The sequence below is a fragment of the Trachemys scripta genome, chromosome 6 (assembly GCF_013100865.1).
Source record: "Trachemys scripta elegans isolate TJP31775 chromosome 6, CAS_Tse_1.0, whole genome shotgun sequence".
Classification (NCBI taxonomy): domain Eukaryota; kingdom Metazoa; phylum Chordata; order Testudines; family Emydidae; genus Trachemys; species Trachemys scripta.
In genome coordinates this window covers 102,471,039-102,495,565 of record NC_048303.1, presented here as the reverse complement: position 1 = coordinate 102,495,565, position 24,527 = coordinate 102,471,039, and the positions used below count along the sequence as shown (strand labels likewise).

Sequence of the window (24,527 nt, the reverse complement as noted above, 5' to 3'; positions counted from 1 at the left end):
AAGAGTCACATGGCAGGGACCTTTAATTTTTCACGTACTGTAAAGCACACTGTATAACACTAGAAATAAGAATAGTCACCCTCAGCCTATCCACATTTCAGGAAATGTTCAAAGTCTGATCCTGTAGTAATTCAGCATCATTCAAATAAATGTTTGTGCTTTTATTGAAATGATATGCACTTTCAAGTCACCACAGTTTTTTGAGTGTGCTATCATTGTATTACACATTCAAATAAACCCAACTCCACCATTTGAATGCAATGTTAAATTTGGAGTTTTTCATTAAAAAACTAACACCCTGGTATCCTGGCCAAACTCCAGTCCAGTTAATTACTGTACTTTCTACCTCTCTAAAATCTCCCCTGAATTTTCAATGTGAGAAGCTGTTATTCTTCAGCTTCCTTCCTAAAAAGATGTGTTGCATTGGTACTGACATACAATAATTCCCAGGTTCCACCCTAGAGTTGGCTGCATCAAAATGGTGGGTAAGTGGCCTTTATATACCTAGTGAAAAAATGTGTACAATGATTATTCATCTTTGAGAATGTATAGTGCTATAACAAAGTGCCTAGGTTAGCCATATTCATATGAGGTTGAGTACAGAGACATCTATTGACATAGTCTGGTACTGCATTAGCTTCAACCCCAACTATTGATGCCTTTTCTCACTACTCCATGGTGAAGCAGTGGTCAGATAGTTCTTGTGAAATCAACCGTCTCTCTTTTCCCTTCTTTTTTAATTCCACGGGATCTGGTTTGTAGACACCAAGTGTAGCACATGTAGGATAGCCCTGGTCATCTTTCTTGCTCATTTCAAATTAAACAAGTTGGCTGAACATAGAAACAGTTCTAACCACATAGAATTTTGCTTATTTGCTGAATTAACTAAAAGTGTGAATGTAAACTAAATAAGTTAAATTGCATTAAACCCTTGTATGGACATTCTCATTCAGAATTAAAGTGGTCTTGATTCGGGTTAGCTTAATTTACTTCCAAAGTGATGCTGTCTCCTTCATTAGTTATTGTTATCAGAGAACATTTTAGCTGAAATGAGGGAAACAAATGAACTGATTCCCCAGTATCATATCAACTAATACACACACACCCCGGATTCATGGGGTTTATCACAGGCTAAGGTGAAACTTCAGTGGGTGCCTGTTAAAATGTTGGGAAGAAGAGAGTCCCTGCATTTTCTCCCCTCAATCTACCCATGAAAAATATAGCCCACAGAGTTTTTATTACTTAATGTTTTCTATTTGTTGCTTTGGAAAGGCCATTGCTCTCACACAGGCTTAGAGTGACCTCCAGCTGCAAGAGCATGTATGTGAAGCTGACAACCTGGTCCAAGACAGTATTTGAACTCTAAGTTTATGGGCCTCATTCTCATTTACATTAAGGTCCCTTTATACCTCTCTGAAAGGACAATGTAAAAGGGAGAATGAGAGTGTGTGCGTGTGCGCGCATGGTCATGTACTGTGAGAAATGTGGCATTTAACTGAAAACTGTTCCTTTGTATTTCTTCAATCTAAAAGGACATAAGAACATAAGAATGGCTGTACTGGGTCAGACCAAAGGTCCATCTAGCCCAGTATCCTGTCTACTGACAGTGGCCAATGCCAGGTGCCCCAGAGGGAGTGAACCCAACAGGCAATGATCAAGTGATATCTCTCCTGCCATCCATCTCCACCCTCTGACAAACAGAGATTAGGGACACCCTTCCTTACCCATCCTGGCTAATATCCAATAATGGACTTAACCTCCATGAATTTATCCAGTTCTCTTTTAAACCCTGTTATAGTCCTAGCCTTCACAACTTTCTCAGGCAAGGAGTTCCACAAGTTGACTGTGCGCTGTGTGAAGAAGAACTTCCTTTTATTTGTTTTAAACCTGCTGCCCATTAATTTCATTTGGTGGCCCCTAGTTCTTGTATTATGGGAACAAGTAAATAACTTTTCCTTATTTACTTTCTCTACAACACTCATGATACCTCTATCATATCCCCCCCTTAGTCTCCTCTTTTCCAAGCTGAAAAGTCCTAGCCTCTTTAACCTCTCCTCATATGGGACCCATTCCAAACCCCTAATCATTTTAGTTGCCCTTCTCTGAACCTTTTCTAATGCCACTATATCTTTTTTTAGATGAGGAGACCACATCTGTACGCAGTATTAAAGATGTGGGCATACCATGGATTTAGACAAGGGCAATAAGATACTCTCCGTCTTATTTTCTATCCCCTTTTTACTGATTCCTAACATCCTGTTTGCTTTTTTGACCGCCGCTGCACACTGCGTGGAAGTCTTCAGAGAACTATCCATGATGACTCCAAGATCTTTTTCCTGATTCGTTGTCGCTAAATTAGCCCCCATTGTATTGTATGTATAGTTGGGGTTTGTAGAAAGTCCGGACTCACCCCTGCGGTGCCTCCTGCTGGTCGTCCAGGGAATTAGCTCACCAGCCTCTCGAGCGCCCTCTGCAGGCCGGTGATCCGCCTGTCCTCTTCTGGCCCCCATGTCCCTCCCAGGACCCGGTGCCCCTATTACTGGGATGCTGCCCCCCTGGCAGTACCCCACAGATCCGGGTCTCCCCTCCCTGGGGAACTCCCACCCACTATCCCCACCTTGTTTCAGCACTAGGCCACTGCCAGTCACCAACTAGCCCCCCCTCCCTGGAGCAGACTGCAGTATAGGCCACTCATCACTGGCAAGGGGGGGGTTGGATCTGCTGCCCCAGTCTAGCCGTGGGCTGCCCTCTGCAACCCCCAGTATCCCTTGGTCTAATACTAGGCTGCAACCTGGGGCTTTCCAGGCTGGAGCTCCCCAGCTCCTCAGCCTTTCCCCAGCCCTGCTCCACTACAGGTACTACAGGCCCTTCTCTCCCTGAATGCAGAGAGAGACTCTTGAGCGCCTGGCTCCCAGCCTTTTAATACAGGCCAGCTGAGTCCGTTTGAGGCATGGCCCCAGCTGCAGCCACTTCCCCTAATCAGCCCAGTAGCTGCTTGCTCCCTGGGCTATCTCAGGCCCTTCCAGGCAGGAGCAGGTGTCCACCCTGCTACAGGGTTATTTCTTCCAATGTGCATTACTTTACATTTATCCACATTAAATTTCATTTGCCATTTTGTTGCCCAATCACTTAGTTTTGGGAGATCTTTTTGAAGTTCTTCACAGTCTGCTTTAGTCTTAACTATCTTGAGCAGTTTAGTAACATCTGCAAACTTTGCCACCTCACTTTTTACCCCTTTCTCCAGATCATTTATGAATAAGTTGAATAGGATTGGTCCTAGGACTGAACCCTTGGGGGACATCACTTGTTAACCCTCTCCATTCTGAGAATTTACCATTTATTCCTACCCTTTGTTCCCTGTCTTTTAACCAGTTCTCGATCCATGAAAGGACCTTCCCTCTTATCCCATGATAACTTTTCCATGAAAGGACCTTCCCTCTTATCCCATAACAACAGTTTCCACATTCTTTTACAGGTTTCAGAGTAGCAGCCGTATTAGTTTGTATCCACAAAAGAATGGAACATACTATATGCTCCATTTTATGCATCCGATGAAGTGGGCTGTAGCCCATGAAAGCTTATGCTCAAATAAATTTGTTAATCTCTAAAATGCCACAAGTACTCCTGTTCTTTTACAGTCATTCATAAGGAATATCTCTTTACTCTTTTTCTCAGAGTTTCCTGAAAAAATGCTGCAATATGAACCTGTGACACTGTATACACTTTTTTTTCCCTCAGCATTAAAACCACCAATGGCTGATTTGACTTAAGGCAGAAAGTCATGCACAATGTATTGAATTGCTTAGAATAGAAAATTTAAGTTACGTTTGCGGGGCAGCAGAGTTTCCGGTGGGATCTGTGACTTGAAACTCTAAGCTGTCTGAATTCACCTCCCAGGATGGATTGATGACATAAAGTATGATTTTGCCATTTAAATCCTTTTGACTGAATCCTTCCTGGATAAATCCACCTGGGAAAGCAGGGAAACATTAAGATAAATCAAAATCCAGTTAAACAAGAGTTAGCAAAAGTCACATGGTTTGAATTAGCAACAGAGGGTCCTATGGCACCTTTAAGACTAACAGAAGTATTGGAGCATAAGCTTTCGTGGATGAATGCCCACTTCATTGTGTCTGATGAAGTGGGCATTCACCCACGAAAGCTTATGCTCCAATACTTCTGTTAGTCTTAAAGGTGCCANTAATCTGTACCCAGGTCATTTGATGTGATGTCACCTGGGAACTGGATAATTGCCCGGAGAAGGGGATAGTAAACACTGCAGTGGCACTATGCAGAGGAAAGGGTAGATTTCTGGAAGATCTATGTACTATGTTGCAGAATTATAAGAGTTAACAAAGAAAAATTTGTTTAATAATCAATTCAAACCATCAGAGGGGTAGCCATGTTACTCTGAATCTGTAAAAAGCAACAGAGGGTCCTGTGGCACCTTTAAGACTAACAGAAGTATTGGAGCATAAGCTTTCGTGGGTGAATGCCCACTTCATCAGACACAATGAAGTGGGCATTCATCCACGAAAGCTTATGCTCCAATACTTCTGTTAGTCTTAAAGGTGCCACAGGACCCTCTGTTGCTTTTTACAGATTCAGAGTAACATGGCTACCCCTCTGATGGTTTGAATTGATTATTAAACAAATTTTTCTTTGTTAACTCTTATAATTCTGCAACATAGTACATAGATCTTCCAGAAATCTACCCTTTCCTCTGCATAGTGCCACTGCAGTGTTTACTATCCCCTTCTCCGGGCAATTATCCAGTTCCCAGGTGACATCACATCAAATGACCTGGGTACAGATTAGCTTCCTTTGTTCACTATTTATCATTGTTTTAACTGCCATTAAGCTTATAACACATCTGTGATACATCGGGGCTTTGTCCCTTTCTACACTGATGTTTCAAGCTTCATTTTCAAAAAGAAGTTCTTGAATTGTAGCTACAAAATATGCTACCAAGGTGTTTAAGAATTCATCACTGACTTGTATTTGGGTACTGGTATTGGAACTCTCTCATCATATTCCAGTCTCCCAAAGAACTTTAGAATCAGAATTCAGTTTGTTCTACCACAGCTGAGCGGGCCTAAATTTTGATAGGGTCACAGGGTTTGAAATCTGCCTCAGTGTGTCCCAAGATGTTTTAGATCGTTGTATGAAGAGGTTAGAGAACACGTTACCTGTTGTTATATTTTCCAGGTAGCCATAACGAGGACCTCGTAAAATCTTAAAAATGACTTGGTCCTCTTCTGTATCGGGGTCATATGCCTTCAAGGACCTGGCAGTAATGTAAATCCCATAATTGCCATTTTTCAGGAGCTCCACATCTGAAGAACAATGGAGGTGAACAATTTTTGGTGCAGTTTTGTCCAAATGGTCCACCTGAATCAAGGTTAGAAATAACAAATGTAAATTTGTTTCACAGAATCAGACCTTTCCCTGCACTCAAAAAAAAAAAAAAAAAAAAGTTGAGTATATAGGTACCATAGGAAATCTGACTCAAGGCTTTGGTAATGTCACCCACTGACCCGGTCAATATATCCTCCCCAACCTGAGCTACCTTTGCATCTCCATTCCTAACCATATGACTTGCATTCCTGTCATCAAACCTGTGGCTCCTGCATCCTATGATCTTCCCATGAAACTACTTTCCTCATCCCCATCCATCTTCCATCTTTCTTGTGAATAGGAATTATGAGGCCCAGAAGCCTCTTTGCTAAATCTGTACTTTGACATTTCTCATGGTTTGCTATACAATGCAGTCTGGGTCACTTGATGCTAAAAATGCCAGATTATATAAGAACTTAAAGCAGAGGCATCTGGGCCTAATGCTGACACTGTGAGAACCTTTAAAGGTGGGGGAAATCAGAGACCAAAGGAAAGATCACACTATGGAAAGGAGGAACTGGGTCAGGCTAATGGGAGGCAACTGATAGGGATTCAGAATTCATGGCCAGGGAAGGATGGAAATCCAGCTTGCGAGCAAAGGGAGCTAAGCACTGAGATTGGTGAGAACAGAGGACTCCCTAATGGAGCAGAATTTAATGAAAGGTTCTGGTTCCATTCTAGGGCAGGGTTGAAGTTTGAATAGATTCTGGTAAGAGCTGTAAAACATACCTTTGTCACAGAACAGTTACAAGTATCAAGTTGACTATTTTCTCCTGGATGTGGCCCATGACAGATGCTTCAGTAGTCCTAACACCACCCCGCCACCCCAAGTGCAGCTTACTGTGCAATATATCTTTGGGGGAAATGTGGGATTTCATCCTCACCACAGCTGGGGTTAACTTTGGGGCCTTAACACTTGTAAGAGTTTTCAATCTTCAACATTCATCTCAACTAGTGTAACAAAGATTGCATTTTTTCCTATTCTTATGTCTAATCCATTTTTGAACTATTGCCACAGGGTATTACTGAAGCTCCATTGGTTAATTATCCTATTAGCCCATCCCTACCAGATCAATCCTAAATTGCTGAGTCCCTGAAACTGAGCAGCAAGCAAGCACTAGCACTATGCCCATTGGAGCCAGTATTTTTATACCTATTAATTAACCTTATTGTTCTATTCAACTTTTTAAAACAGGGTGTTGGCCATACATACCTGAATGGTGAATGCCACAGGCTCCATTTGCACCTTCCCATCTACGATGAAGCCTTCATTAGTCCTATCTGTTGCAACAAATGTAAATCTGTCAATCTGGGAAGCCCCTCCTCCGTGTCTATATGCCATGTCCATGTTGTCCACATCTTGCTGAGTGAAATTGTGCTGCAGCAGCACAGCCCCTCGGTAGCACAGATGGCCATATTGAGGGAGCTGTGCCAAGAGGAAAGTAAGGTTCTTTGAGGAAGTGTCTGCATCTGAAAGCTGCAGGACATCAGGAGAAAGGAGTGCCATAGTGCCTTCCACTAATCTTAGCCCCTTGTTCCTAGACACTATGGGCAAAGCTTGGTCCACTGTCTCCAGCATGATCTCGAACGTTCCGTGTTTAGTCTTCAGTCCATTGCTGATGATAAATCTGGCAAAGAGAGGCAAGGCAGCCTTCAGCATGTGTTCTTGATTCACCATCTACTGAAATGAAATGATAATACACACCTTTACTAAAGGATTTGCCTCACGGTGACTCTGAAACACACATCAAAAACTAGATCTCTGACAGTATCCTGCTTTTCTTTTGACTCAAACCCGGACCAAACGGGGGATAGTTATACAACTTTGGGTATGTCTACCCTGCAGTTTTTCTGTGCATGAACTACACACAATGCCGATGAAAGGTTCTCACTTGCCAAAGTTTTCATTCAGTTATTTTTGTCATTACCTAACTGGCAAAGACCTTCCCCTCAGTTAGGCAGCTTAACCCTCAAAGTGCTAGATAGCCTAGTGGTATGGCTCTTACCCAGAGGTCCTGAGTTCAAATCCCAGAGGATGGCAATGTGCACTAAAGACTACACTATCTACCTAAGTGGAAATATTTGATTTGCAAAGAGCTGTTCTCTGTGGTGATATATTTCCCTTACTCCCACCGCACCCCCCAAAATATACTGCACATTGTGTGCATGCATTATCATGCTCACAAGTGTAAATTAACATGGGAAAGTACAACTGATATTTCAGACATAACTACAGGTGCATTCCCAGCTAGCCACTTTTTCCTCTCATTACTGGACTGCCATTTTACATAAGCCAAATAAGGAATAGTCAACATTTTGATAATTTGTTTCGCCTTGATCTGGCGGTTGAGAAGTGTGTAAACTGAACTCAGAGAAGTATTAAAAGAACCAAAAGCTCAGAACTAGGATTGCTGTGGTTTACCTTGTTTAGAAGTGTTCTTCATAGGTCATGGAAATGGCTTGCAGTGTTATACAGGCTGTCCAACTAAAACCCTTCACTGCCTATGCCAATGCCCGATGATTAGGGGCTGACCAACTTGTAAGCAGGCACTATGCCATCAGACAGATGGGAAGGAATATAGGCAGGCCAGAGACTATATAGGAGTTAGAAGTATGTTTACTGAGGGCAGAATTCCCAGCAGGGAACATAGAGGCAGCTGTCTGTACTGACCTGAAGTTACTGTGCCAATGGTAAAGGGGATGTACTATTGCTAATTTAGCTGGATCTGATATACCGCTGGAATAATAATACCAAATGATAAGTACAAAACAGTTTTCATGGTCATGCAAGACCATTTTTTGGCCTTATAGAGACAGGAAAAGTACAGCTGAGGGGTGCAAATTGACACAGCCACCTTTTTGGGGTCTCCCTGGAAGGTATCCTGGGAAATCTCTGAAACCAATATTTAATCAAAAAGATTTAGGAAGAACAGTTCATGTGTATGAAAAATTAGTCCAGAATCTTCTACAGGACACTGGACAGGTTCTGTGACCATCTTAGATATATAAATAAGGCTGAAAATTACAATGCAGATATAACTTGATCTGGCAGATAATGAAGCAGGCTGGGTCCAAGAAGTAGTTATTGCGACACTTTCCTATTTCTACACTTCAGTTTTTTGTTTATTTCAGGTTTACTGCTGCTCTGTTTTCCCCCTAGGAATGAAAAGCAGCCAACATTCTCATCACTCTGATGAAATTTGGGGAACAACTCTCAGGTTTAGTTAGGAGGACATGTCGCATGGTTTGATTTCACCATTACCAAGGTTTTATGCTTTCTGAAGTTCCATGGCAATAGAGTTGGCTGCAGAACCTGCCATCTGTCATGGCATTTAAAAGATAAAAATGGAATCATAAATAGAGCCAGCTCATTACAAAATCGAGCCAGCGTGTCAAAATGGAGGACATTAGCATGTTCTTTTAGCATCCTGCTGCCAGCATCTGATGTCAGGTTGCTAATCATTTGAAGTCATCTGTCCAAACAAGCATTGCCAAATCTTTCTTCCAGGCCAGAAGCACCAAACAATACAGGGAAATTTATTACTGAAGAAATTACTTTAGCGGAAGGTAAAAATCTGATCATTTAACCCCCCACATTCCCTCAACTCCATATAATTAATGTTACCATTCCTTGTTTAAAAAAAAAAAAATCTACTGCAGTATTTATATCCCTATACACAACCAAATTCTTTGCCAGAATAACAGAAAGGAACATAAATTACAGTGATTCAAACTGACATATATTTATTAAAAAACCCACAATTTTACTTCTATTAAACCAATCATTCTAATTTGGTTCTTCTCCACTGGTCCAGACAGAAAACTTATTTTAGTTTAAACTGGATCTATTTCAGTTCAGCTCAAGTTAATTAAGAACAGGTTTGAGCTAAACTGAAAAGCCACTCAAACTGAAATAAGTGGGTCCACACAGAGGTCTAACTTAAACTGTGCAAGTTTGTGTTCTACACCTTAACCATACCGCTTCATGACTATCACAAAGCTTCACAAAGCCAAGGAAGTTAACAAATTCTCAGTACCTGGTATTCTCTGTTCTGGAAATAGGCAATCATAAAAACAGCTCTCACAGCAAGAGCTGATTGAAAATCAGAATTTCCACCTCATACGAAATTCAAATATTTCAATGTTTGCTTTTGTTTCAAATTGGGACAAAGGGTCAAAACATCAATTTTGTTTTTGGAGAATGAAAAGTTCAGATAATTTTCACTCAGAAATGTCTAAACATTTCATTTCAGCTTGGTCCAATGTTGAATTGTGTCTGCCACAGAGCCACATAGAACTTGTAGTTTGGTTGCCTCATGGCCTCATTCTCTTCTTTGGGCCAGGCTTCCTGGCTAGACTACATCACCTAGGATATACTGCAATCATAAAAGTGCTACGAGGCATTATAGCAGTTTAGCCATACAAGGGAATGATGAATCATGGGTGATGTAGCCCAACCTGGGAGCACTAGCCCATACGGGAGAATGGGGACATGAAAGCATCTAAACTACAACTCCCATGAGGCACTGTGACAGCTCAGGCAAATTAATATAGAACTGACCCAAAACTAAATGTTTCTGGTTGGTTCAACAAACTACAATATTTTGATTTGTGTAACCCAAAGTGAAATACTTAATTTGATTTTCCCCAAAGGAAAATCAACAAATGTTGGCAAAATTGAAAATTTCCTGTGGAAAATGTGGATATTGCGGAAATCCCATTTTCTGTAAAAAACAAAAACAAAAAAATCCAAACATTTTGATGGACAATTCTCAGCCAGCTCTACTCAAAGCTTATCACTATTTCTTGCGGAACATTATCCGCATTTTAATCAGCCTAACACCCCCATCCCCAAAAGGCTGTGTGCAATAGTGAACCTCCCTCTAGTTGCACCCTTCTTTTCTATGGCCCATTGAGGTAAATTACGAACACCACCCAGAACTCTGTTTGTCCAGACACTTTGCCTTCAGAGAGTACCAATCTCTGCTGGCTTGTGAGGCTGGTTCAGGACTAACCCAGATTCTCCATGTGACAGTGCATTTGATTGTCACTAGACTGCCAAGCTGGCTCTGAAGGTGACAAACTTTTGTGTGCAAATTCTATTGTACTTATTTATTTCCTTTTCTTGTGGAACTAGAATAGATTAATGCTCATCAGTGTGTGAAAGAATCATTATAGAATACAAAAAGCCTGTGGTAGAATTAATGTCACTTACTGAAGATTAAAAAAGTCTATTGTGTTGAAATAAGAAGCACACAACACAAAAGGGCAGGGCACAATCTATATGTATCAGGGAATATACTACTGATGGTCACATACACTGCTCTTCCACCATATAACACTGTTGACAACAAGAAGGTTAAGGCAGAAGTTAGTTAAATGGTTAAACTGCATGACACAGTCACTCAATCTGCTCCAAAGAATGGCTGTAGCAAGAGGCATGAAAGAACTATCTAAGTCTAGATCAAGAAATCTGAACCCAAATTCTCAGTGTGGACAATGATTTGGTGGGAGCACTGACTCAAGTATGAAAGAAATTGGGTGTGGTGCCAGGAGATTGAGCAATTTATGCTAAAAGTGACACAATTAGAGCTGCCGTCCTAAAAAATAATATAGTAATGAGCTAGATCCTCAACTGTAGCTCTACTGAAATCAGTGGCGTTATGCTACCAGCTGAAGATCTGGGCAACTGAGGAATTTTATAAGAGAGGCACAGAATTGCATATAAGGCAGAGTGAGGCCTCCTTGTTTCTTAGGGAGACAAGAGTACTAGGAAGGAATAAATGATATATGCTGTTGCCGTGTAAATCAGCTAAATGTTTGATATAAGTCCTGAGAGATTTTGGGGTGGTGTACCAATAAGCAGGTGTTGGAATATAGAAGACAGACAATGGCAAATTTACATTTTGATAAGTTTGATCCTCCCACCTGGGATGTTATTACATTGGTCCATGGAAGCAAATCATCCTTAATTTTGGCAAAAATTCAGGAGGGTCATTACACTGACATGAGGCTTCAAATTGATATATTAAGCAGGCACCAAGGTATTTAAATGAGTTTATGACTACTCAGAAAAGAGAACTGTGTCAGAGTAGGTAATTTGTCTACCTTATTAGTATATTTATTAAAGTTGGTTTTGTAACCAGAGAGATAATCAAGATATGTTAATAACTCAAGCAGAGAGCTCTTATGGACTGAACCACCTATCTTAAAGCCATAGATAAACAGCTGATGGATAGCCCGAGCTAAAGGTTTCCATCTAGAATAAACAAAAGAATGGGGGAACCAACAGGAAACCTTATAGAAAACATGGTTCAGCATGCAACCTTCAGAAAATATGAACCATTAGAAAACTTTAGTTGAGGGAGATGAATGTAAGGAATATGATGCTCTAAACTTTCTATTTTAGGGATTTTTATAGCACCTGCCTTCTCTGAGGCAAATCTGCTACACATAGAGAGGGGAGAGGATTGCAGAGGCTGGGTGGGAGGGGTGGGGGATACCCCTTGTGGAAAGCTCAGCTTCCTGGCAGTTACCAGTTTGCTCGTGAGGACGGTGGGGGAAAGGAGATGGGATTGCCAGAGATGGAGGCTCCACTTTAATTCAGATTCTTGTATCTTTGACACTCCACAACACCTACTACCATGTGTCCTCTACAGGGGAGACAATGTGGGATGTATCAGAGGAGATTCTTTTACCCCGCACAGTTCCCCAGCAATCAAGTCAGCCATTTAGTGTAGGTGCTTTGCTAAAGATTTACTCTTTAAATAAAACTTCCACTCAACACAGCCAAAAGACTTTTCTGTTCCAAGTGAAATAGGAAGACCTGGGAATTCCATGGGTCTTAGCAAACTGTACGACACCGAACAGCATGCATGTGCTTTCAGCTGCTGCCTAGCATTAACATCTGGTCTGGGTATAATAAGGATGGATTTCCAATCCACACTGCAGCACTTTGGAAATTAGCAAAGATCTCAATACCTCAATGTAAAAGGGATACAGTCTGCATCACCTGCAGTCCTGGGGATCTTTGCCCTTATCAGTGATAAAAGATTGTCCTGCTTCAGATGGAGTGTGGTGTGGAAAATTGAAAGAGAAATTAAATAATTAATCTATCTTTTCAGGGGGGAATATAAGGAACATATAGTTGAAAAAACACCTGGTTCTGAAGGATTTCAGGTATTACAAGAAATGTGCATCCCAGCTCTGTCTCCTCCTTACAGAAGGATGTAACACCAGTGGTACAATTAACAAGGAAAACGTTATAGTTTAAGGTGAAATTCCACAAGGGATGTTACTGAGGCCCACTCTCCTGACTTAGTTGTTATCAGCCATGTATATTTGCATCTTATAACAATATTTGAACCATTATAGGCAGATGAATATAGCCCATGCTCTTATTTCATGGTTTTAAAGGATGAGTAGTGATCACATAGTGTCAGTCAGGCTAAATCCAAGATAGAGGTAATACCTCTTGTCATATAAACATTGGCTATTTACTACCAGCACCATCACTACCACCTTTCCATCAGTTTTGTTATTAGTCAAAGTAATAAGCAAGAAGGAATTCTTCAGAACTTACCTGAACAGATCTCGGGGAGCAGCTGCCTTGCTATTGTGGACATAGCAGACTGTTTGACCTGCTACATCCATTTGGCTGAAACTTGTAATAGGGACTCCAGGATAGCTGGCATACTCTATCTGTCCATACTGAGGTGGCGAGGTTATCACATAGAGGAGCTCTTCTGGTTTCTCAGTTCCATCAATTGCAAGGAGAACATCAGTTGTCAAGAAACCTCTATCCCCCTTAGATACAGTAAGTGGCCTCACAAAAACAGCAATGTCCCCTGCAAGATACGTGATACCCAGTTAAAAGTGTCATATTGACATTTGTATTTCTGTCTTACCTATTGTTTCCACCTAGTGTAGGTAGATGAATTCATGGTTTTAAATAGTGATTGTGTAGTGTCACATTCGTCAAGAATAAATCTACAATAAAGGTAACACAAATCCAATGATGGAAGTAAGGCCTCATGGTTATAGCACTAAATGGGAGTCAGGAGCCCTGAACCATACCATCCTCCCAACTTTGCTGTTCTTATTACTTGCTTTGGAGAAATTGCTTACCATTTTTCTGTGCCTTGGTTTACCCATGTACAAAATGAGTATAATACCCACTTTACCAAGATATTGTCAGCCCAGTTTAGTCTATATTTATAAAGCACTTTGAGGTCCTATGAGGTGAAGGATAAAGTATTAACTGAGTGTACAACCTTTTGGAATCTTAGGAAGCCTTCTTCAAAAATAATTTTAAACGACCCAATCCCACAATGAGTTCCATGCAGGCAGATGCTACTGCAGGCTTGGAGCCCCACTGAAGATAATTAGACCCTGCCCATTAAAGGGTTAAGGTCAAAGAGTGGATCATAAATGGCAATTTAATTTTTTTCAGATTGTCCTGGTATAAGAATTAGTCATGGAAGAATGCAAAATTACCCAGATCTTTACCTTTTTCCATATCCTTGATAGTTATATAGAAGTCCATTGCTGGGGATTTGTTGTCCCCATCCCACAGATGAAATGTGAAGCTGTCTTGGTTCCTGGACCCCATAGCTCCTGTATGCACATATCTCACAAGGTTCATATCTATTTCCTCCTGGGTGCACTTCATTTCAGTTTGGAGCGTCACCCAGTCCCTACCTACCTAGAAAGAATAAAAATCTGTCAGCAATCTGACAGTATTCCATAAGTTTTCCCAAGTTAATTTTGCTCAATTGGTAGATATTGCTCAGTTATTTACACCCTTGCTGATGATAGCTTACCTATATTCCCCTTTTACACTTTGGACCTTCTTCCTAATAGGAGGTTTCAGGGGCAGTAGCTGGTAGGAGCTTTGTAGCCAAGCAGCCAGAAGAGCTGGAAAAAGCAGATGCTAAGAACCTAACGGAGCTCACTGCTAGGAAGTGTTTTCTCATATTCAGCCTACATTTTTTCATTTCATGCCATTACTCCTAGTTCTGCTCAGGCCCAAAGTCAGCCAGGCATAAGTGAGGAGCCTATGGGGAGTTAGAGGGAGGCAGGGAGAATTAGGGAGCCAAGGGGTCCTTCCCTGGAAAAATTTGAAATGTCAGGTGCAATATCCTGCTTTGCAGAAGATTTCAAGGTCTTTAACAACAAATATGCTAGATCAACCAAAATCTGAATATGTGGTATTGAGCAGGAGCTGTGTCCCAGTGTAATATGCTGCTGCTGGAGCAAATAATGTTAAAATACCAATAAGCACAACACACCAGACCCACGGGCTTCAGACAACACTCATCTATTTCTTGTTAGACACACACACAAACCTATATACAATATTAGGAGAAGCCAGAATCTACCTAGCAACTTATTTTCTTCCCTGATATATGGGGCACTAGGCTCCCATTTCCAACACCGTCATTCAGAACCAAGCCCCACTAGTTTCACAGAATCATGCTACCTGGAATACAATAGCCAATTTTCTACATAACAAATAACAAAGAAAAGGTTAGTATGTCTGCCTTGCTTATTGTTCTGATTGCTCATCTTCGGTCAATACTTTTCTTCCCTCCTGTTTCTAGTACTATTTTTTCAGTCTCTCTTTCTCTCTCATTAACACTTATTTTCTGACCTTCCCTTTCTCTTTCTCCCTCTCTACTTTCTTCCTCTCTCACTGATAGGCTCTTTCCTGCACCACTGGGGAGTGTCTCATCTGTGGGGTCTCCTTCCACTCTCTTCCTGGTCCCTAAAATATCTCCCCATCCTCTGTCCCTGGGGTTGATCTTTCCCCCCATTTGGTCTAGCTCTTCTCTCTCCTCTTCCTCCCATTGGGATTCTTCCCCTCTAGGATCTCCACCATCATCCCAGGAAGATCCTGCCATGATTTTAACTTCCCCTTCACCCTATTCGAGACTCCCACCTCTAGTATCAAAACCTCTGATTTTGTATTTTGCATGGTTCAGCTACACAAATCAGTTCGCCAGAGCAGTGTATTCCAAAACATGAAAGACATTCAGGATAAAAGGAGAATCGGCTTCTTTTTGTTCTAACAAGAGAGAGTTGTTTGCTTGCTTGCTTTTTGTTAAAGTACAAAGACTAACCTTGAGCTGAAGCTGCCCATTTTCTGGAATTCTTTCAAATAAATAGTAAATTCTGTCCCTGGAGGTGTCTTTATCTTCGGCTGACAGAACAGCACTAGAAATTATTCGGGTTTCACCCATGTTCACCTCTATCTCATCCTTCCTGAAAAAAAGAAAAACCTCATGCACTGATGTGAAAACAGAAAAGTAACCTTTCCAACAAGTGATACTACTGCCAGGAAATGGATTATCCAGAAGCTGACAGGAATAATAACTGCAAAATGACTAAAGGAGAACACATATATCTGCAAAACAGCAAGTAGAGAAGACTGATTTCTCATAACAACAGTGAAAAACAATACCAACGAAACAGATCTGAAGCAACTTTGGATCTCACAACAGGAATCAATTCTCTCTGCCCCCCCTCCATAGACATTATCTGGGTTGCCTTAGAGGGGCAATATGAACAAGGTGGCCATGATGCTATTACAGGCCATACCAATAGGTGCACCATTGGCCCTTTAGGGGTCTTAATTCATTGGCTGTTCAATCATTGGCTGGCTGAGCCCTGAAAAAGAGCTTTCACGAGGAACAGAGGCCCATTCTGCTGGTTGCCTATGCTTCCTTCCTCAGACTTTCCATTAGCTCTCCTGGATCAAATCACTGTAAGGTTTCGCTTACAGCCTTTTGCTCATTGGTGTCCGTGGCTGCCATTGCACAAGAAAATACAGAGTCAGGTAGGATGGAAGTCCCAAAATGGTTTTAAATTCCTCCAGAGACTTACTTCAGCCTAATTCTCAGTCTCTCTCTCTCTCTCTGTTTCCCTCCCTTCAGCTAGTACCTGCCTTTTAGCAGCTCTCTCTTCACATAATTTTACTATTGTTATTATTTACTACTTGTATACCAGTAACATTAACTATGTACTAGGCGCCAACCAGCGATAAGGTAAAACAAAGTCTATGCCCCAGAGAGCCTACAATCTAAGAAGACAAGCAACCTACAAAGGGATTAGAAGATGGGTTAAAAAAAAAACAGAGCTACTATAGGTACATTAAAAAAATACTAAATGTCATCTGACTCTAACTCTTCAGCTACCTAGTCAGAATTAGTTGGCTAATTCTTTCTGGTATCAGAGTAGATGGTCTTGAAGAGGGGCTTTGGGGGGCGAGGGGAAATGTAGTGGCTTTACATTCGGCGAAGGTGTTCCACACAGCAGGGCTAAATGGAAGAAGGTGCAAAGGTGAATGTGCAGTTACTCATAGTGATTCAGAAACATCAACGGCTAGATCAGGAACACCCTGTCAGTTCTTTTCAAGTCTGCTTACTTTTCTAACTGCATGGCATGTGCAGGCTATTGGAGAAGGGGCTAAAGTGGGGAGGAAAGGTGATCCCAAATCAAAGGGTGAGCAAGATTCCCCACTGGGGATGACTAATTATAAGATATAATCACTGCCTGTCAAGGCAGCAACACAGTTTCTGGGTTCTTCTGGGCACAGGTGAAATACATTTATCTGCAGTCACCTCCATACCTCACTCCAAAGAGAAAGAGTGGGGAATGATCTACTGAACTTTATCCAAACAAGAAAAATATCAAGGTATATTTGATCAGTAATTTTGATTACATCATTTAATTTTATTAATATGTAAATTGTACCCTGCATTCTGAGCTATGGTCACTACTCTTGCTCATGTGTACTATATATCTCTTTGCGATCATGTAATTGTAAAATTAACTTTTGTATTCCTTATTTTTGTCTGGGTTGATGAAGATATACATTCTTAAAATCTATGCCTCTGCGTTTAGCAAGGAGTTCTAGCAATTTAAGAAATATTGTTTCCAATAACCATCAGTAGTTAAAGGATGAAACTTTTCACAGAGGGATCATAAGAACATAAGAATGGCCATACTGGGTCAGACCAAAGGTCCATCTAGCCCAGTATCCTGTCTTCCGACAGTGTCCCATGGCAGGTGCCCCAGAGGGAATGAACAGAACAGGTAATCATCAAGTGATCCATCCCCTGTCGCCCATTCCCAGCTTCTGGCAAACAGAGGCTAAAGGCACCATCCCTGCCCAGCCTGGCTAATAGCCATTGATGGACCTATCCTCCATGAACTTATCTAGTTCTTTTTTGAACCCTGTTATAGTCTTGGCCTTCACAACATCCCCTGGCAACGAGTTCCACAGGTTGACTGTGCATTGTGTGAAAAAAAAATACTTCCTTTTGTTTGTTTTAAACCTGCTGCCTAATAAATCATGTCAGTGGAAAGTTTCCCTCACTCTCCTAGTCAAATTAAAAACAGATCATATTAGCTTTAAATGCAACTGCAGTAGTTACTTCTAAAAGATCAGGAGTCAGAGTGAAACATCAGTCGTGTGTTCCTCCATATAGCATCATCCTGAGTTTAATTAATTTGTAAATCACAGCTTTGATGAAAGGGGAGGAAGTTAACTCATCCCTTGACTGGAAGATGAATTATGATTGAAAGAGAATATTTTTAAAAAACAAAATCTACTATGAATGTTCAGAGCTTACTCTGTAACTCTGTAGAGCCTTTTAGTGGCATGGGGTGATCTCAGATGATGGGGAATGGGTTCTTTCTCAATCCCCAAATCCTATGCTATTTTCACAGTGTTAGCTGATATATACTATAGCCACATGTCACCAGTGTCCAGGAGAAAGAGATAGCTGGATAGCTAAAGTAAATCCCACTGTATGTATTGGCCAGCAGAGGGAGTACAAAGATCAGGGTTCCTTTTAAATAATATTTTAACTAAGCTCTAACAGACAAAATGAATATGTTCCTAAATATAGATCACAACAGCCGTTTATTATTAAATAAAAAGCAACATGAAAAGAAACTTTGTGATTTAGGCATTTTGTTATCAACGGTGATCTTTATTGGGAATGCTCTTGTTAAACAGTCCTATAGTGGCATATGCAGGAACATCTCTGTTGGCGTTAGCCTATGGCTATTTATGGCAGAATAGCCCTATTAATCACTATTTTGCTGTTTTGATCACTGTTGAACACATCCCACAATTTGGAATAGGAACATGTGGCTTACTTGCTCAGCATTGGCTTCTCGTCATTAACTGGGATGACCTTTACCAGAATGGTTCTGAGGACTTTATGTTTCCCATCTGACAGCTGGAGTGTAAAACCATCAGTGAGGTTTTCAGAGTCATCATGCATGTACACCAGCCTCATTCCTGGGGAGAGGGAGAAAAAAAAGAGAAAATAAAATCTGTCTCCTTCAAAATCTCTTTCACGACATGTCCCTCTGCCTCCATCATCCTCCCCCTCTCCCCAACCCACCATGTCTTCTGGTCACAGCCAGTTTGTTTCAGCTAGCAGAGGACAAGCCATGTAAGTAGCAGCTGTTCATTAATCCATCAGTACACCAGCAACTCGAAGAGAGCAGCATGACCTGTTAAAAGAATGAAACTCCTTTCCAAACTATCTTTGTTCTGAAAAGGTAAAAATTTTCCATCCATCCACCCCAATTTAAAATTTCTACTTGACTGGGGGATAAGATGGTCAGATATCACTCCTCTTTGTCTTAACTGATCCGTAGGGAGGAAGGATCTTTAGGGAGAAAGACTGGTGTTCTGGTTGAGACAGTGGATGGGGGATTCAGGAGATCTGGCTTCAGTTCCTGGCTATGACACAGACTTTCTGTGTGACCTTGGGCAATTTATTTAATCTCTCTGTACCTCAGTTCCCAATCTGAAAAAGCACAATAATATACTTCCTTTCTGCTACCCTTTATCTGTCTTGTCCACTTAGACTGTATGTTCTATAGGACAGGGACTGTCATGTTTGTACAGTGCCTAGCACAATGGGGACTTGATCTCAGTAGCACCTCTAGGTGCCACCATAATGCAAATAAATTATAATCAAACCCCACATGTGAATCCTCAAACTTTGGAGAAGTAATTTAAAAAAGTAAATGATTTGGGCTATTTCCTCTCTAATTAGAACAATGAAGAAATAAGCATAATGGATAGAGTAAACATATTTATGTCATTATCACTGCAATATGTCCAACTTCCATAAACATTTTTTACACTGATGTAAAAACATTGTTTTAAAAATAATAAAATGTCCTCATATTTTCTTAGAGAAAAAGGAGACCTATAATTTTTGTCATTTTTTGTATTTCAGTCTCATTTACACATTGTCAAAAGGATTGCAAGGATTTAAATGAGCAAAATGTATCTAGTGTATTTAAAAATCCAAACAAAACACAACTCCATAAAGTTACTTGTTAAATCCAGATTTATTTTCACTTAATTGAATGAGCTGTTTTTCCCTATACCATATCCATTTCACATGTAGGTCCATGATTTAACCCATGCACAGCTGTCCATTCCTCAGTGGCTAATACTCAAGAACTGATTGTTTAAGTCAAGTGTTTGAATGAATGTACAAGGGGAACAGGCCTAGGACCTTGACATTTGCTAGTCCACATATGAATAACTGTCCCAAAGCTGGTTCCCAGATTATCCACCAGAACGGCACAGGCTAGGGTGGCCAGCAGGTGGCTAGACAAAGGAGGATAGAGAGGTCATACTGCAGTTCTTTGCAGTGGAACTTTAGTGGAAGGGTACTGAAGTTGTAAGGTCTGTAGTAGAAAGAGAGAGAAGAGGGGTCACACAACTGAGATGGGGTAAATATGAATGACTAGGAAAGACTGAGGAATGTAGGATGAGTACCTGATATTTTTGTGTTTACTTTTTGTGGAAGAAGATCAGATACAGTGGTGATGGGTGACCTTATAAAAACAGAGGGAGAATATATTTGTCCTCAGTGCTCTGAGGCCCAAATTCTGATCTGAGTTACATAAGTGTAAATGTATTGAAATCATGTTAATTACTTCATTGTTCTCCAGAATATCAGAGTCAACAAACAGGTTTCAATTAGCTGGTCATGGTTAACAATAGAGCCCCATCTCCTACCTCTACCACATAGAGCAATTTTCTACCATGACTACATAACGTTCTTAAAAATGACCTAGCGTAGATACTAAGTGGCATTAAAAAGTGTTAATTAAAACATACCAGCTAGCACATTTTAGATCTCTCATTTTCCAAAGCAGATGATCTCCACTAAGGTTTAGAAAACTGTATTATTGTCCTTACAGGAAACTTGAGGTGTAGACTTCTAAGGATGAACTTGAGGGATTCCCAAGGGATTAAATATGTTGAACTCAGAAAATGCCACTCAGATTTAATTTGCTATTCTTAAATTTTCCTATGAAACTATAGCTAGGCCAGGTGAATAAGTAATTAATGTTTCTTACAAGGCCACTTTTTCTGGTATGAATTTTTAAAGGAACAAAAGGACTGATGCAAAAGAAATGCTGCATTTACCATTCTTAAGAAGCTCCATGGAAAAGTCATGCACAGGACGTTCATGATTGTGGTGACTGTTAATGAATCTTTTGTAATTCATAACATCATTGCCATAAACTCCATTAATGAGGAATCCATGCTGGGGTTGCTGGACAATGGTAAACATCAAACGATCTTGAGGTACATCCAGATCAATAACGTTGATTACAGAGGGATCCAGTTCTTTCATTTGGCCCTCCTGCACCTGAGCAGCAAAACAAAACAAAGCAACAATAACCATGATTTTTCTGTAGAAAGAGTAGTTTCTTTCTTTAAGAAATGGAATCCTCTTCCCTCACAGAGGACAGCCAGGTCCCTCCCACAAATCATCAGAGGTGCCTCTGAAACCAAAAGGAAAAAACAACCCTCCACCTCCTTAGCAAAGATTCTTTTATTGTTTAAAAGTCTGATTCTTTGAGCTCTTACTTACTTACCAGCACAGTGCTTACTACTATGGCAGCCTTATTGAAGTCAATGGGACTATTCACAGTAGTAAATGTTTTTATGCTCAGCAGTAAATATTTGCAGGAATTGCCCCTTATAGATCAACAAAACACAAGAAACCAGCTCCCTGATTCTCCTCTCTCTCCTGGGGCCAAGCTGAGAATCTGGCCAGGAATGAATAAGAAGATGCCATTTTTACATGGTCGTGCTTCTGACCATAACCACTCTTACATACATTAAGAGGCGGCTACATGGCAGATCCACACAGTTTGAAAAAATTTAATATTGTGAAACATCGCATATACCCCAATTGCACATCAATTCTGTGGGATTGATGACAGGTGAAATCCTGACGCTATTGAAGTCAATGGCAACTGGGGCTGGGATTTCATCCTATGTTTCCAAGGTAATATTATCTTCCCCTCCCTCCTCCCCGCCCCCCCCCTTTTTTTTTGGTCTGCAGGAAAGTTCTTTTTTTACCATGACAATTTCTTGTACCAGAGTATTGTAAAGGAAACTGAGAATCATACAAATCATCAGTGAAGTGGCTTTTAGCTCTGGGCATGCTGAGTTTTGGGGTCATGAAATATATTGGAGCTACATCTATGTGTGTATATACACAAATATGTACATACAAGAGATGAGATAAATATACATAGACATTACAGTAAATCAAGTCTGCTCAGGTAAGTATTTAAAATACTACTAAAGTTGGTAATTGGTGAAATTCACTCTTGTGCAGAGTACCAGCACAAGGCCCGTGCAACATTAACACCTTATTTTAAGGGCTGATATGAGACTTATGTGTTGAATAGGCCTTGTGTTTCCCTGCACAGGGCTGAATTTCACACAGCAGACCAAAAGAAGGGGAATAGGTTCCAGAAAGATACTAATATGTATATTAAAAAGGAGCCATTGGCTATATATTTTCTGGCATAGAAAGTCATTAGATATCTAGTATTTTGTAGTATCCTTCCTTACAGTTATGTTCCTTGCTATGAATTCTGGGACTTCATCATTTGTTGGGTTGATCAGGACATAAAATGGGGTCTCCACTGAATGATGCTTCCCATCAGTGACATAAATCATAAACTGGTCTGAAGTTGGTTCTGTCCTCACGTGTCTGGACTGCACATAATTTATATGCAAGGCTTTCAGGTGTTTCAGCTGAAATGAAGCTAGAGAATTCAAAAAGATGACAAATTAACAGAACATTTATTCTGATTCCCTTTTAACAAACGCTGTAACCCATTAAACACTTGTAAATCCATGCTCATTCCAGGTACAAATCATTTGGGTTTTACATATCTTTTAGCATTCTTAATGCTGAGGAAGCAAGGGAATATGGGCCCTAAATAAAACACACCAAGTTCGTGTCTACACTATGGAGACTATACTGGCATAATTACATTTGTGTAGCTACACCAGCATAATTCCATAGTGTAGACACCGGAAGGATTTTTTCTATCAGTATGGGGACACCAGTTCCCCAAATGAAGTTAGGGATATGTTGATGGAAGCATTCTTCTATAGACATAGCTGTGTCTACACTGGGGGGTTAGGTCAATATATTTATGTCAGACAGGAGTGGGTTTTTTCACACCCTTGACTGACGTAGCTATGTTGACCTAACTTTTAAATGTAGACCAAGCCTAAAGAGCACATCTTCCATCCTGGAGAAATGTTAATTCTCCGATCTCAAGGTGAAGTTACACCAGGAATGAATTTGACCTGTCATGTTCAATTTCTTTCAAATCCAACATAGCTCAGGAGATTTAGAGTAAAAAGAAATGCAGACTTTTCCCAACAGAGGTAATCTCACATCACTGTGAACAGTGTCATGCTGCTTCTTACACTGCAGTTGTAGATGTAAGCCAAGAGTTGCCCTCCCAACCAATCAAATCTGCTTATGATCAGTCCAATGTGGGAAGTGGCTTAGGTAAATTGGACAAGGCAGGAACAGATCTACATCACAGTTTCTTAACTCTTGTGTAGATTTCTTTTTCATTTAGAGCCAAAGTCTGCCTGGCCCTTATCTGAGAGTGTAGTGGAGTGACAGAAATAAAAAGCCTCTCCTCCCACTCCTTGTGCAGCATGTATAAGGGGTAAGCTGACGCCCAAGGTAGCACAGGAACTGTTGCTTCTTTATTTGTCTGGGATACATTAGTGCCCAAAGGGAATATGGGGAGGGGGAAGGGGAAAGGAAGAGCCATGGCTGCATTCCTGCCAATCACAAGCCAGCTCTGCTAGCTAGCCACACAAGATATGTCTACATAGCCCATGAAAGCGAGCCTCCCAGCTTGGGTCAACAGTGGCTCTCTACCTTTCCAGACTACTGTACCCCTTTCAGGAGTCTGATTTGTCTTGCGTACCCCCAAGTTTCTCCTCACTTGAAAATTACTTGCTTACAAAATCTCTCATAAAAATACAAGTGTCACCGCACACTATTACTGAAAAATTGCTTACTTTCTCTTTTTTACCATATTATAAATCAATCAGACTATAAATATTGTACTTACATTTCAGTGTAGAGTATATTGAGCAGTATAAACAAGTCATTGTCTGGATGAAATTTTAGTTTGTACTGACTGCGCTAAGGCATTTTATGTAGCCTGTTGTAAAACTAGGTAAACATCTAGATGAGTTGATGAACCCCCTGGAAGATCTCAGTGTACTCCCATGGGTACTCGTACCCCTGGTTGAGAACCATTGATCTAGAAAACGCTTTGAAGTTGTGGCTCTGAAGCGCATCCCCCTCCATAGGCTTCAGCAACCAAGCTGCAACTTCAACGCACTGTCTACCCCGCTATTTTTAGAGCACTAGTGTGAGCCACATTGGCCCAAGTCTGTTGGCCCAAACTGGGAGGTTTGCTGTTGCGGGCGGTATAGACACATCCATGGGGGGAGTATATTGCATCCTGTGAAATGATGTAGCAGGGCACATGCTTCACCCCTCCAGCCCCCTGTACATTGGGGAGCTCCAAGAAGCACTCTATCTTCTTGAGACCAACTGCCTCACATGGTACTCCTTCTGGGATACTGCAGCTCTACACCACCCCTCACTATGGAAGATGTGTGGTTTGCACAATCTAGCCCTAAATGAGTAAACGCAAGTAAGTAGATAGGAAAAGGTTTGCCTAAATAAGGACTTTGGGTGGGATTTTCTGAAGTACCTAAATGACTGAGGAGC

General features: G+C 40.9%; 1 protein-coding gene across 12 annotated transcripts in view; it reads right to left on the bottom strand.

Annotated features, from left to right (window-relative positions):
* FREM1 (FRAS1 related extracellular matrix 1) overlaps positions 1–24,527 on the bottom strand; it is a 97,273-nt gene that overhangs the window by 25,957 nt on the left and 46,789 nt on the right. For 5 of the 12 annotated variants that reach the window (XM_034773549.1, XM_034773547.1, XM_034773546.1 and 2 more), the window contains 9 exons: positions 22,319–22,515; positions 20,873–21,098; positions 18,565–18,709; positions 15,519–15,660; positions 13,906–14,101; positions 12,980–13,244; positions 6,611–7,025; positions 5,190–5,391; positions 3,826–3,970 (listed from right to left, as the gene is read on the bottom strand). In XM_034773549.1, the coding sequence (XP_034629440.1) occupies positions 3,826–3,970; positions 5,190–5,391; positions 6,611–7,025; positions 12,980–13,244; positions 13,906–14,101; positions 15,519–15,660; positions 18,565–18,709; positions 20,873–21,098; positions 22,319–22,515 (1,933 nt within the window). Of the gene's footprint in view, positions 1–3,825; positions 3,971–5,189; positions 5,392–6,610; positions 7,079–12,979; positions 13,245–13,905; positions 14,102–15,518; positions 15,661–18,564; positions 18,710–18,815; positions 18,928–20,872; positions 21,099–22,318; positions 22,516–24,527 lie in introns of those variants that run through there. The other 7 variants (XM_034773551.1, XM_034773552.1, XM_034773554.1 and 4 more) reach the window with 7 other exon arrangements.